Source organism: Musca domestica, unplaced genomic scaffold (genome assembly GCF_030504385.1).
Source record: "Musca domestica strain aabys unplaced genomic scaffold, Musca_domestica.polishedcontigs.V.1.1 5, whole genome shotgun sequence".
Classification (NCBI taxonomy): Eukaryota; Metazoa; Arthropoda; class Insecta; order Diptera; family Muscidae; genus Musca; species Musca domestica.
The window spans coordinates 24290071-24305257 of NW_026712346.1; the positions used below are offsets into that span (position 1 = coordinate 24290071).

The 15187-nt window shown below is 34.1% G+C and overlaps 1 protein-coding gene across 1 annotated transcript in view; it reads left to right on the forward strand.

Annotated features, from left to right (window-relative positions):
* Window positions 1-15187, forward strand: part of LOC101887305 (zinc finger protein 236) — a 176782-nt gene that overhangs the window by 136990 nt on the left and 24605 nt on the right. Inside the window, exon 6 of the mRNA XM_059128056.1 lies at window positions 11791-11991. Within this exon, the coding sequence (XP_058984039.1) occupies window positions 11791-11991 (201 nt within the window). The remainder of the gene's footprint in view (window positions 1-11790; window positions 11992-15187) is intronic.

The window sequence follows — 15187 nt, forward strand, 5'->3', positions numbered from 1 at the left end:
TTGTGTCTCGTACTATATCTCGTTGACGTGATACTGGTAGCGTAGCCCGACGTCAAGGAAGTGTACGGAAGAAAACAGCAACATCAGCAGAAATGATTCGAAAAGCAAAGAAGCGACTTGATCGAAACCCTCATTGCAGTGGCCGAAAAATGGTACGTGAGCTGAACATATCGCAATGTTCCATTCGGCAAATATTGAAAAATAAGCTCGGGGAAATGCCATTGCAATACCAAAAAGTGCAAGAACTTACACCGCAACTGAATGAAAGTAGACTCACAAGAGCTAAAGAGTGGCTTCGCTTGGCCGAAAGTGGTGAACTGCCGAATTTGGTTTTCTCCAAAGAGAAAACATTCGTTGTCCAGCAGTTTGTAAACAAACAAAATGATTGTGTTTACTTGCCAAAAAGGTGAGCTGAACATGTACACCTTCGCTTGGCCACCAGAACTCAAGCGCCGGCCATGGTGATGATATGGACCGCCATAACAGCCGATTGTCGCTCTCCGCTCGTTTAATCAACCGTGGTATCAGAATAAATGCTATTTGTAGGGTATAATGGGTTATAACTCGTGTGGCGAAACATTGTATATATAGGTCCACGTTTTAGTATAGCCCCCATACAAAGGTACCTCCCGATATTCGGTAATTTGATTATTTTTACCACATTGTTTCACGAATTTGTCTAAAAATTGGTATTTGTGGGTCATAATGGGTTCTAGCTTGTATGGGGAAACATTGTATGTGTAGGTCCACGTTTGGCATAGCCCCCATATAACGGTACTTGGTATTCGATATTTTGATAAAAATTTGTATTTTTAGATCATAATGGGTTCTAGCCCGGTGGCAGAACATTGAATATTTAGTTCCACGTTTTCCAATAGCGGCCCCATATAACGGTACCTCTCAATATTTGCACCTTTGTTTTTAGCCAAATTTTTCAATATAATTGTTTGAAATTCCGTACGGCATGGTCTTCACAATACAGGAATCTTGGCACTAAAATTTAAATTTTTAAGTGTTTGCTTTCGATGGGGCCGAACTATACTGGGTTCGAAGAAGCACTGTTTTTTGATCCGAAATTCAACCTGAGTGTCTGGTAAGCTGATTATTCATTCCATTCAACAGTGCTGCCGCGAATGTTGGATATTCCAAAAGATTTATTATTCGTTTTTTAATCGCAAACTTTTCAAGTAAACAATCTGTTTATTACTATCCTCCGCCTTTCTTAATCATTTTACTTCTATTTGAAGAAAAAAATCCTTTGTTTTGTCTCTCCTAATAAAAAATGGTAATCTGTACCATACGACATCTTGCAAAACTCATTAACATTTTGGCCTTTAATTAGTTGAAGTCATTTGCAAAAATCCTTTATTTTGCGGGCTTTTGTTTAATTTTCATTTAAAATGCATGCAATAGAGTACACGTCGTATCGCACACGTCTGTCTGTTTGTCTGTCCCTTAGTCTATCTTCTTTGCAACACATACGAAACACATCTCTCACAAATGTCTTCCCGTTTTAATCCTTAATGCTCCGTTTTAATTTCTTGCACATTTTGCTGTTGTTCCGGTCGTAAACGATGGGAGAAACCACCATCGCAACCACTGTCGACGTAAAAACTCCGCGTCAGACAAGAATTATTTTGCTAATTTCGTGCCTGAGTAGCTTTGTTTATCCTTATTTCGCGACAACTGACATTTCTTTATGATGTGACGGAGCTGCGAATCACTGAAGGATGTTTTGCAAGGAAAAGAAAATGGCTTGTCTCCCATTCAGGACGTGCAGAGTGGGTCCTTTCACGAAGGTGGAGTGATGTAAAACTTTGCTAATTACAAGTGCCATAACCCAGTCATAATAAACATGCATGCGTTGTTGTAACACATGACAGGATATGCGATAGCATTAAAAGGAAGTCGAAGTTCTTGTTGTTGAACTATTCCTTAAGATATTAACCCAGACCATGTTTGCTTTAAGTCTAATACTTGTAATCACACACCCACAACTAGTCAAACGGATGAGGATGAGGATTTTGAGGTATTCAAAGTCTGTTGAAAATGTAATGTGGACATTTTCGGTATCCATAGCATTCTAATATTATACTTACATATAAACCTAGCCAAGCATAAAATTCTATGTCGATTTAGCGATGCTCGTCCGTCTGTGGAAATCGCTCTAACTTCCGAACAAAGTAAAGTAGGTTGATACATTTTTAAGGTCCATAAAACTTTTGGTTTTTAAAATGGACAATATAATAGTCCACGTTTTAGCATAACTGCATATATGGTGTTTTTGTTGTTTTAGTCACAAATTTTAAACCGAATTTGTTGTAAATTGAAACTTTGTGTTTCCAATATGAAGGAAACATTCTTGAAAAGAACAATACCTCTCAATATTCCGTATTTTGATGACACTAATCACTTCTTTCAACAGAATTATTTCAAATTTGGAATTTATGGTTCGCAATAAGTCCTAGTTTCGTTGATAGAAATTTGATGGTACAGATCCACGTCTTCGTGTTTACCCATATACGGTATCTCAAAGAATTATCACAAAGGTTGGTAATAGGCATCACCATTTCATCACCATCACCAGGTTAAGTTCGTAAATGGGTCATGCCGGTCCATGTTTTCGTATGGCCTCCATATAACGGACTAAGACAGAAAATTGTCTGTGCATTCTGTATTTTTTTCGTATTTGAATATTGTGATGGCTTATGACAAAAGTTACCTATGCAGGTCCATGTCGTCGTATAGACCCTTAAATAACAGCTACATTCGGTATTTTATTGTTTTAGAGAATTGCTAAGTTCGTTCCAAATGGTGGAGGGTATTCAAAGGTTGGCCCGACCGTACTTACAGCTTTTTACTTGTTTTTGTTATTATAGGTCCACTTTTAGATACAGCCCCATTATATAAGGTAACATTGATTTAAGTTTTCGGACAGAGGGTATGTTTATACAATTTCTGCACCAAAACCTGAATGTATATTGTTCAAGTTTTTTACTTTCGAAAATGTTTTTTTGCAACATTTCTGCCAATATTTTTTTGATATATACTGGAAAGTTGAGGAAGAATATTTTTTGTCTTTGACGCATTTCTTCTAAAATGATGCCTATTTTTAATTTTATTTTTTTATTTCCTTCTTTTTTTTTTTTTTTTTTTTTTGAATTTCGTAAATTTCTGGACTTTATATTTGCTTTTGTCGTTTTCTCAGACCTATAGTTAAATTTTGGTAACATCTCTTAGGCATGTTACCAAAAAATTTCCACCAAAATAATTCTTGTGCTGTTTTGAGTAATATTACCAAAGACGCTATATACCTAAAATGCAAGAATTCCGAAAATTTAAAAAAAATGTGGAAAAGGGGTTTTCTTGCCCACTTCGCAATGTAAACTGTCAAAATGCCAATACATTATTCATTTATTTTTAGCTCCAATTTAATAATCTACTGGGAGGTTTTATGTTATTATTAACAAGTAAAAAACATTACCTTGGGCCAAACTTTTAATACCCTCCACCTTAGGGTAAAGTAAGCATTAGAAGAAATGTGGCAAAAACCATTAAAATACCCAATATCGACAGGTACCGTTATATTGGGGCTATACCAAATCGTGGACCTACACATACAATGTTTCGCCAAAGGAGCTAGAACCCATTATGACCTACAAATACCAATTTTCAGACAAATCCGTGAAAAAATGTGGCAAAAATCATCAAATTACCGAATATCGGGAGGTACCGTTATATGGTGGCTATACCAAAATGTAGACCTATAATTACAATGACTCACACGAACTAGGATCCATTATGATCTACAACTACCAATTTTCAGAGAAATTCTTGAAAAAATATGTCAAAAGTCACCACAATACCGATTGTTGGGAGGTACCGTTATATGGGGACTATATCAAAACGTGGACCTATACACGCACTGTTTCGCCACCGGAGCTGGAACCCATTGTGACCAACCAATACCAATTTTCAGACAAATCCGTGAAAAAATGTGGCATAAATAATCAAAATACCGAATATCGGGAGGTACCGTTATATGGGGACTGTACCAGAACGTGAACCGATATATCTCATTTTCAATACCAACCATCCTAGACACAGTACAAATTGCTCTGCTAAATTTTGGCGCTCTACGTCAAATAATGTGGGCTGTATAGTGATTTCAACAGACAGACAGACGGACAGACAGACGGACATCGTTAAATCGACTTAGAATTTTATGCTGATTGTGAATATATATATATATATATATATATATATATATATATATATATATATATATATATATATATATATATATATATATATATATATATATATCTATATATATAAATGAAAGTTGTGTTAGTTACTACGCTTATAACTTAAGAACCGCTGAACTGATTTTAATGATTCATACAAATTCGGAATTGTCTCTAATCCGAAAAGGATAATATCCAAAAAAATCGCGTAAAAATGTGATATGTTAACATTTTCATTTTGACTTTTGAAATGTACAATAGTAATGTTTTATTTTGCATGATTTTTTCCATTTTGACTTACTTTTTTCTAATGTACATTTGTAGTGTTTTTTATATTTTATTTTTGAATTCGAATATTAATACCAATTTATTTAATTGACTTCATTTCTTGAGAATTGAAATTGAATTGATAACGGGTTACATGGAAGTGTAGTACCGAATTATGTGGTGGCGAAACGGAATAGATGATACCGAAATAATTTAATGCGGTCACACCAAAGTTAAAAGAAAATTACTTTTTCAAAATCGTTAAAAAGAAACACGAAAAAAGAGATCTCATTGCAACAATTCTCAAAACGGGAAAATATCGAAAAAAAATTCCAATGGAATTGAATTTTAAAATAAAAGTACATTCTATTGACAAACTTTGTAAGGATCTTTAAACAGTTGCTGTAAAAAATCAGCGAACAAGTTAAAGATTTTTTCAATTTGTTATTCTTCTTTTGTCAATTTTTTTCAATTTTTAATATCATATTGAATTCAGTGGATTTTTTGTGAACAAAATAAAGAATAATTTTTCACTATATACAATTTTTCACCAAAAAAATGAAATAAGTGCGAAATACGATGGTAACTGACATCTACCTTTCAACTCCAGGGCCTACATCGTGCTTCAGCTGGAAGATGCGCAGACATTTAAACAAACAAAAATGACCGAAAAAGACTAATGGAGCTTATTTCAAAGCGTGGCCCTACTTCTTTCATGTGACAATAATCCGTCCAATGAGAGCTCAAAATGCAAAAATTTTTGGGAGTACAATCAGTAAAATACCAAATATAAAGGGTGCAAAATAGTAGAGCGAATGGGACTTTTAGTAAGAAAAGGATTTCTATCCTTCCAAAAATTCTGCCTGAACATTTAAGATACCTTAAATCGCTTTAGCAGGTCATGATATCGATCATAAATAATCATCGTATGATTTAAGCCATTTTTGGAGCCTTCGCCATTTTCTTCTATTTTTGGCCCTTATTTGGCATCTTTGTTTCTAAGGGGGGTAGAGAACCTCTTCGCATAAAATTTTCGGAGTAGGGCCCATATTGGTCTTGACCACTAAAAAATTTTATTTATGCTACCCTGGGGTAAGGAACCATCGTACAGATAATTGCCACATAGAAATCTATTCATGTAAAGTCCCCACATTGGAGTATCCCCAAGTCCACTTTCACATCTAATGTGTGGTCAGAAAAGAAAAATTTGTATTCTATTGAATTTGTAACCCCCAAGAGAATATTGGTTGGGAACGTAGATTTGGGATATACATCTATATGAAATAAATTGTGAAAACATGAACAAATTACAAATATAAGAAATTAGCACGGGACCGAATATTTGTTGAATCGTCATTAAATTATACTATGATGAAAAATATGGACTCCAACTTACAATTTAAATGGCAAATAAAATTAATTCCCATCTTACGGTAATGGATGTAAAATAGCTATATTTTTGATTTGGCCTCTATTTGTCATCTTGGATTATAAGGGGTGAAGAAAGTTTTCAATGTAGGTCGATGTTTCGCATTTTACCATATTTCAAAGGATTTGGCTAAAAATGAGTATTTGGGGATGAAAATCTTACACAAAAATTTCAACATATCTACAAATTTTAGGATTTTCTCCATGTAATAGTATCCCCTCAAGTCCACCTTTTGGCGGACAAACAGACCGACATGGTTAGGGGGACTTATGAGGACTCTAATGCACAATCTGAGGTGCTAATGGGTTCAAAAAAGTAATTAACTTTGCCTATTCTTAAATCAATTAGCCCTCAATTACGAGTTGTACAAAGTACAGTAAATTCCAAATTACTGCTCATTTGACTAAAAATTAAAAACTAATCGACCAGTACGTGAACATTTATAACATTCATATCTTTGAATAATCATGCTTTGACAAATATGCATAATAGAAAAAAACTATGGGCCGGCAACGCGGACCGGGCCAGCTAGTATATATATATATATAGATATATATATATATATACTTTATGGGGTCTACGACGAATATTTAAGGATGTTACAAACGGAATGACAAAGTTAATATACCCTCCTTTCCAAGGTGAGGGTTTAAAGAAATAGAAATTTTGTCGCACAAGGTATATGAAGCAAGATTCTCACTCTTACTCCCCTTATAAAGGTACCCCCTGATGATGGTTTTATCCACATTTTTCAATGGAACTATCTGAAATTCTACACAAGGAGTTCTTTATTAATACTTTACCCCCCTGAAGAGAATTATCTATATAGGATCACGATATCGTACAGCCCCCATACAAACGTACCCCCGATATTCGCTATTTGGATAACTTTAGCGACAGTTTTACCGGAATTGTTTCAAGTTTCGTATTTAAAGATCGTAGAGGGCACTACAGCCTATGACAAAAATTGGGTAGGCAGGTTCACGTCTTCGTATATCCCCCATATAACGAGTTTCCTTTGAGCGGTATTTTTCGACGGAGATTTTTTGACATTTTCCAAGTTCCACCCATAAAACCTCAATAATTATACCAAAACTATTTAATACTTTACATTTGAAATTTTACAAATCACAGTACATTATTGAATAGCAAAAAATATAAGTGTTTACTTTTACATTTTCGTTGTAAAGCATTGGGCAGAGAGAAACAAACATAATACTCCTCCCTACCATAAAAACTAATGCCTGAGTAGAATAATCCTTGTGGAGACGGTGAAACTTGTAAAGGCCCTGAATAAGCAATTTCAAAGATAGCAAAACAAAATAAAGAACTACCTCAAATAAATGTAAAAGATTATTTTTAGGACAAATCCTTAATGAGTTTCTCTATTGTCAAATGTTACAAAAATATTACATTGTACCGTTGTAACACTGTTACCAAATTGTCATTATTGTTGACGTTGTCATATCTCCATATTCGCTTTTCACAGTATTTTGAAACAAGCAAAATGATTATGGCTCAAAATTGGCATATATGTCAACTTGATTTTGGGGGGAAAATCGGTTGAATTACTTCACAATAAGTAATTGTCTGTCAAAAACTAATATTTGAGGTTATCCTTTAAAATACCACTGTGACTTAATTTCACTTATAATGTTTTCGTCATTCTGAATGTGGATGTAATAGTTTCGAACAACAAAGAGTTCTAACTCACTCGAAAAAAGCCATAAAGAGCCAAAATAATTTTAAGCCATTATCCTTTTTAAGTTCTTCTTCCCCATACTTCTTCGCCTTTTAATCCTTGTGCAGGAAAATAACGATAAATTTGAATGTTGTTGCTATTGTCGTGTTTCGCTCTCAGTTATATAACCAGGTACGATGGCTGCAAAGTATTCCCATAATCACACGACACAACAATGCAACAACATGGCAATGAGATTACTGTCACCGAAGTTGATGTCAATGCTGTTTGTATTGTTCGCCACGATTGCGGTTGAATGGTGAGATGTTGCTGTACGAAAATTGACGATAATGATTGGAAGGAAAAACTGCAAAAGCAATAAAAAAGAAACAAAGTTTTCTTATTGATTTTATGGTGAAATGACGTCACATATTATAGTGAAAAAAGGAACAAAATAAATAGGAAAAACAGATTTAGTTTTTAAATATTTATACGCTATTACATTACGTGTGTATTTTGACCATAGATGGTAGAACAAGTAAAAAAGCACCATTTGCAACGAATTTGGAAATTTTTGGAAAATAATTTGGAAAATAAAATCCGTTAAAAATTCTGTTAAAATCTTAAACATACCAAACACATAGCCGTTATATTGAGTTCTATACGAAGAAGTGGACCTGTATAGGTAACTTTTGTCATAAGTCATTACAATATTTAAATCTGAAACTAGAAAAAAATCCTGTGAATAATGTAGCTAAAATCATCAAAATACCGAATATAGGGAGGCACCGTTATATCGGGGCTATACGTAGACCTGAACCTGCATAGAAAATTTTCGGTCACCGGCTATAGTACCTATTATCAATTCCAAATACGAAATTTCAAACAATTTCCACACTATCGTATAGCCCCCATACAACGGTACCCCCTGTCTATATTCGGTATTTTGATGATTTTAGCGACATTATTCACCGGATTTGTTTGAAATTTCTTATTTACAGTTCGTAATGGAAACTACAGTCTCTGACAGAAAATTGTCTATGCAGGTCCAAGTCTTCGTACAAGCCCAATATATCAGTACCTCCCTATATTCGGTATTTTGATGATTTTAGCTACATTATTCAAATTCAGTCGGAACCAAAATGCTTAATACAACTTATTTATGAAAAATGTATCCAAGGCGAGTGGATTGCGCTATCCAACTCTCGATAGCGCAGATTTGTTTAGGTCAAAGTTGGATGGTATTGAACTGGACACCAATTACTTTCCACAAGACGGTGATATGTGCCCCATAGAAGACATGATGGATAGGATGTTTAAAAGCAGACTCATAAACTACAGCATAGAAGAGAGTCCCAAAAAGAAATGAGAGTTTTATGACTTCTGATAGTAAATGGGATACTGCTATTCTCCTTGAGAAGGAATTCACGCATTAATAGTATCTTTAACTACGCCGGTGCCTCAATAAAAGAGGCAAATTCCCCTCACTATCACAGCTTTCGGAATTTTGTTATAAGATTCCTTGGCATCCGGCAATATTACTGATAACAAAACAAGAATTATTTTGGTCCACAATTTCAACACTCATGACAGCCCACCAAAGGATCTTTTTTAATTTTTATTTCCAAATTTTAAAAAAATATTGATTGAAAACTCCCATCAAATGTGGTCTTAGCAATTCTACTATAGGTCCGTGCATTTTAGGTATATAGTAGCGGTGCACAGAGAGTCCCACTTTTTTATCCTCCCAATTTTGTTACTCTCTGACTATATTGCTTTTCAATGGGTGGGGTCAATTGTGAGAATGAAAATTATTACGCTCATTGAAGTCACGCGGGTCTACATTTGCCTGGCCTTGGTATATATTGTCTCCGTTTGCAATTTCACGAAATCATGTTAGACCCAACAAAATATATACATTCCTGATCAGCGTAAAATAGCGATGTTCGTCTGTGTGTCTTCTGTTGTAATCACGCTATATTTGGAACGAATTGAGACAGTGGGCTAAAATTTTGCACACAAGTGTATTTTGTCAGTAAGCAGGTTAAGTCCGTAAATGGGTCATGTCGGTCCACGTTTTCTTATAGTCTCATATAACGACACCTCCCAATATTCGGAATTTTGATAATTTAGAGACATTATTCACTGGAATTGTTTCAAATGTCGTATTTAAGTTTGTCGCGGACATTATAACCTATGGCGGACAATTGTCTATGAAGGTCCACGCCTTCGTATAGCCCACATATAACGGTACCTCTCCTTATTCTGTATTTTAAGGATATTAGCGACATTATTCACCGGAATAGTTTCAAGTATGATGGAATTGTTTTAAATTTCATATTTGAAGTTCGGAATCGGCACAACCTATGACAAAAAATTACTTATCTTTTTAAATCTATATGTAACCAACATTAGTTTATGTAGAGCATTTAAATATGTCAAAAATACTATGTCAATTTAGCGATGCCCGCCCGTCTGTCTGTAAATTAGCTGTAAAATTTAGTCCATATTGGTCCAAGTTTTGGTAGATATGACTGCACCTCCAAATATTTGGTATTTTGATGATTTGTGCTACGCTTTTCACCGAAATAGTCTCAAATTTTGTATTTGAAGTTTGTAGTGGGTGCGTCCTATGACAGAATATTTCCTGTACAGATCCTCGCGTTTGTATAACTCCCATATAACGGTACCTCCCTATATTTGATATTTTTGATGATTTTAGCTAAATTTTTTGTGTAGTTCCATGTAACTATAACACCAGATATTCAGAATTCTTAAAATTATCAGTTCCTCTTCTTTTAAATAATGAAGGCCCTGTCGAACGTAGCTGTTTTTTTTTTTTTTGATATTTCCTAATATGTCGTTGGACTATATCCCCCATATAACGATGAGTCTGGCTTTTCGTTCATTAATAACTATTCTGTGTATCCCCTCAAAATGATTAATTTCGCATAGGTCGACATATGTATATTTGTATATCTGTCATAAAACAGTTGATTGGTTTGGTATTTATAGTTATTGATACACAAATTTAACCATTTAGCTTTTAGCAAGTGGGGAAAATATTATACAGGTAATATTATATTCCTATACAATATTATGCGAGGATCAAAAAGGTTTTGGTCAGAAATATCGGATTTAAAAAGGATCTTGTTTTCTCGAGCCAGATATAATATGGAGTCTCCGAAGTCGGAGTAATAAGTTGTGTACTTAATAAAAGTAACACCTCAATAGGAGTTGACAGCATATCACCGACGTAAATGCACTACAACTTTAATTCTATATCTGAATAACAATGTGGCCAGGAACTCGCTCGCCCACCTCCAATCTATAAAACCTATCTCTTAAAAATCTACCGTACGAAGACAAAAACTAAATTGGTCTTTTGCTACTGGGGATTGAACCCAATTTATATATTGGAATGAGCCAAGCTTCTTCCTTATTGCATATCTTTATTTTCAGATGCCTTAGATACCTACAAATTTATCTTTCACCGAATTCATTTATCGATTTATCCAATCTAAACACTTATCATATTCAAAACAAATCATTCTAATTTTTTTAAAAGAAAGGATAACTTTACCTATGGTTTTTATCCCCTTGCTATTATTTTGATGGCAATCACACAATTACAAATATAATTAATTCTAAACTTGCACGAACAAGTTTTGACTGATTTACATTTGTTTTTATTCAAACTTGAATGGCTACATTCAATTAAAATTTATATTTTATTTTTAGTCACTTTTTGTCCATGCAAAGTGGACATGTTTTGGGTCAGTTCTAATGTTTGGTATTTGTTGTATTTTTTCACCCCTCTCATGTATTTCAAATGAAAAAATCACGTTTCAATGTTCTGCTTTACACTCGTCATCAGACGTGACTAGAAAATTGCCTAAAAGTGTTTTGCAATGTCGTGGCAAATTCTAATAACTTTGATTTAATCTAATTAGTGAGCCAAGAGTTGACACAAAACTGTGCAAGTGCAAATGTTACATTTAATTTTGATTGTAATAAACTTCAACATTCTATGCAAATGCTCTCGGCCGGCCATGTGTCCTCATTGCCTTTTTTGGCTGAGCATTTTTTTATTGAAATTTGTGACATTGTTCAAAAAATTTGTTCATACCTTTTTTGCTTTGTTTTTATTGTTGTTCTCGTTTTAGGCGAAGTTTACAGGACCATTGTCTGACACATCATGATTCTAAGCCGAACCATCGTTTTGTGTGTCCTCGTGACAGTTGTGACTATAGAACTCATAACAAATCCTTATTAAAGGTTCACTTGGCCTCGCATTCAATTGAAAGTTTTAAATGCCCCGAAAAGGGTTGTGACTCCGTGGGAAAGAGTGAATTTCACTTGAAAAGGTAAGTTCGAAATTGATTTTTTTTCTTTAATTAATATGTGTGTATGCATAAAAATAAATATAAAGAAATAATTCTGGGGTTAGAGATTACTAAAATAATTAAGACGACGAACCTCCAAAGGTTAAAGTTTGTCTAAACTTTAAGTGTTAAGCAAAAAGCTTAGAAAATAGGCAAGCCATTTATTTCATTATCATTTTTATTAAATTATATCCAGGTTTTAAGAACTTGTAAAGTTTTACCTAAATTGTCCCGAATTAGGATATGTAATGTGTAACATTTTCTTGCAAAAACCAACAATAATATCTTTGTAGAATTTGAAAGCTCTATCTGGAATATTGTACGTAAATTTCAAGCAGAGAACGCAAACCTCTTTTGCAGTTTTTGAGTCTTGCGCGCATGACTGGATTGCCATACATTGTCCTGATATGAATTTCTGACGGACCTAATTTTGGAATCAACTTTGGATTTTAGATTGTCGTCTTCAAAAAAAAAAAAATAAATAAATAAATAAATAAACTAGACAAATACACCTCTAGTTAAAAAAATAGATATTTGATTTGTAATTTTATCAACAAATTATTTATAGTTTTCAAGGCCGGCATAATTTTCAAAGTCGAGATAATTATATATAAAGGGTAGAATTACTTACTCCGCTCCAGTACCGGTTAAAGTCTGCATGATTTGAAATTTTTAAAATTATTTGATTGAATTTTTGTTGTACGCTTTGTGCAAAGATTTTATGAAGGTAATAATAACACTATGAAGTAATGATAACACTGTGGTACAAATCTTTCTTGGATCCAGAGATATGGGTCTTTGAACGCAATTTTTCTAAATTGTATGCTTTTTTGTTTTTAAACCCTACACCACAAGGTGGTCAGGGTATTATGTCTCTGTGCATTTGTTTGTAACAGACAAAAAAACGAGATAGACCCATAGTTCCTTTTGATGATCTGCATAGAACACACATTCTAAGCCGATTTATGAATGTCGTCCGCCAGTCCATGTATTTTTATAAACAAAGTACAGGTCGCATTTATTGTCCGATACAGATGAAATTTTGCACAAATCATTTGTTTGGTCCAAAGACGAACCATATTGAACTTGGAAATAATCGGTCCAAATTTAGATATATCTCCCATACGACGTAGCGTAGCCCTATGTAGCCTGACGAAAAGAAATTGGACGGAAGCAGAAATGGATCGAAAAGTAAAGAAGCGACTTGATCCAAACCCGCGTCGCAGTGGCCGAAAAATGGCTCGTAAGCTGTACATATCGCAATATTCCATTCGGCAAATATTGAAAAATGAGCTCGGAGTAAAACCATTGAAATTCCAAAAAGTGCAAGAACTTACACCGCAACAGAAAGAAAATAAACTTAAAAGAGTGAACTGCCGAATTTGGTTTTCTCCAATGAGAAAACGTTCGTTGTCCAGCAGTTTGTAAACAAACAAAATTATCGTGTTTACTTGCCAAAGAGGTCAGCTGAAAAAGTGCACCTTCGGTTGGCCACCAGAACTCAAGTGCCGGCATGGTAATGGAGTGGCATTAGAATAAATACGGAATATTATAGCGAAAATATTCTGGAGGGTATATTAGAGCCTTGGGCATGCAAACATTTTGGCCGCTGACCTTGGACATTCCAATAGGACTCAGCACCATCGCAGTTAGCACGCGCCACCAAAGAATGGTTGCAAAATGAGGTTCCTCTCTTCATTTCCAGCGCACAATGGACCCAAATCTCCGAATACCAATCCGTTGGACTATTGTGTCTGGATTTTTTTGGAAAGCAAGGTTAGCACTAAAAAATACCAAAGTGTCGATCACCTCAAGCAAGCGCTTCGCCGGGAATGGGCCAAAATACCGCAGAGCAACATTTGGCACAGCATGTAATGGTTTCATTGGCCGTTTGAAGGTCATAATTCGTGTCATATGTGACCAAATCTATACTTATTCAAAAATTTGATTCTTTTTCCGACATTTTTTTCTTTTATTCAATAAAATTTAAAAAAAAATGTAAAAATTATGGCGTTTGACTTTGTTGCAGATTTTTTTTTATCTCACCCTTATTTTGGAAGGAAACATTGGATTTTAGATTATCGTCTTTAAAAAAATATAAACTAAACAAACAGACTTTTATTTTATAAAGTAGATATTTGATGTGTAATTTTATCTACAAAATATCTATAATTTTCAAGGCCGACAAAATTGACTTTGATTTTTAAGCATCAATGCCAAAGTCGATAGGTCGATTAATTAAAACCCAGGTAGTTATATCTAAAGGGTAGAATTACTTACTCTGCTCCAGTACCAGGAAGAGTCTACTTATATTGGCATTTTTTAAATTGTTTGATTGTATTTTTTTTTGCATGGGAACAATCCCCTTTGTGTAACGATTTTAGGAAAGTAATGATAATGAATAAATTTTACCATTTGTTCGGGAGTATAATAAGAATATTTTAAGTATTAAATCGGTTTATGTAAGATTTCTAGAATATTTCGTTTTGTCGATTCTACTTTTAATACTAGAAAGTGCCCGCTCTTCGTCAGCGAAAAGTCCACCTTAATATTTTAGATTCCAACTGTTCTTGTAAGGCTTTCTTAGTACTCAAAATGCACAATTTTTTCAGGTTGACAAAAAAATTTAATCAAAACTTCATACACCGTACTAAAGGGTTTATATATTATTTAAGCTTTTCCTTATTCGGAGGGAATAATAGGAAAATGTTTATAGTTTACACCAAAAAGTCTTCAAAAATTTTCTGAAGTTTGGCGAGAAGAATATAAGTAAAACCACTGCACCCACTGTCCGAAACTAGTTCAAACCTAGAAACCAACAGTGACCTCAATATCAAATTATATATCACGTTTCAAACCAAAAAGCAAGACCAAATTTAGTACTATTAAACACTAAATTCGTGCAATTATAATACAAATTTCCGAAACCACCTTCATATATTCAGGCTACACATGAACAGCGACCTTAATTCCAAATTTCCAATTTCGAGAACCATCGGTTTACCCAATACCAAATTGTACCAAATTTATTAAACTTACTTCCCAACCTTAATTCTCATACCAAATTTCAAGTTTAAAATTCCTTCCGTCCATATAATACCAAATGGTACATTTTAATGGCCCATGCCTTATCACACGTCTATAAAGTTATTTTAAAATAACTCCTATGACAAAAAAA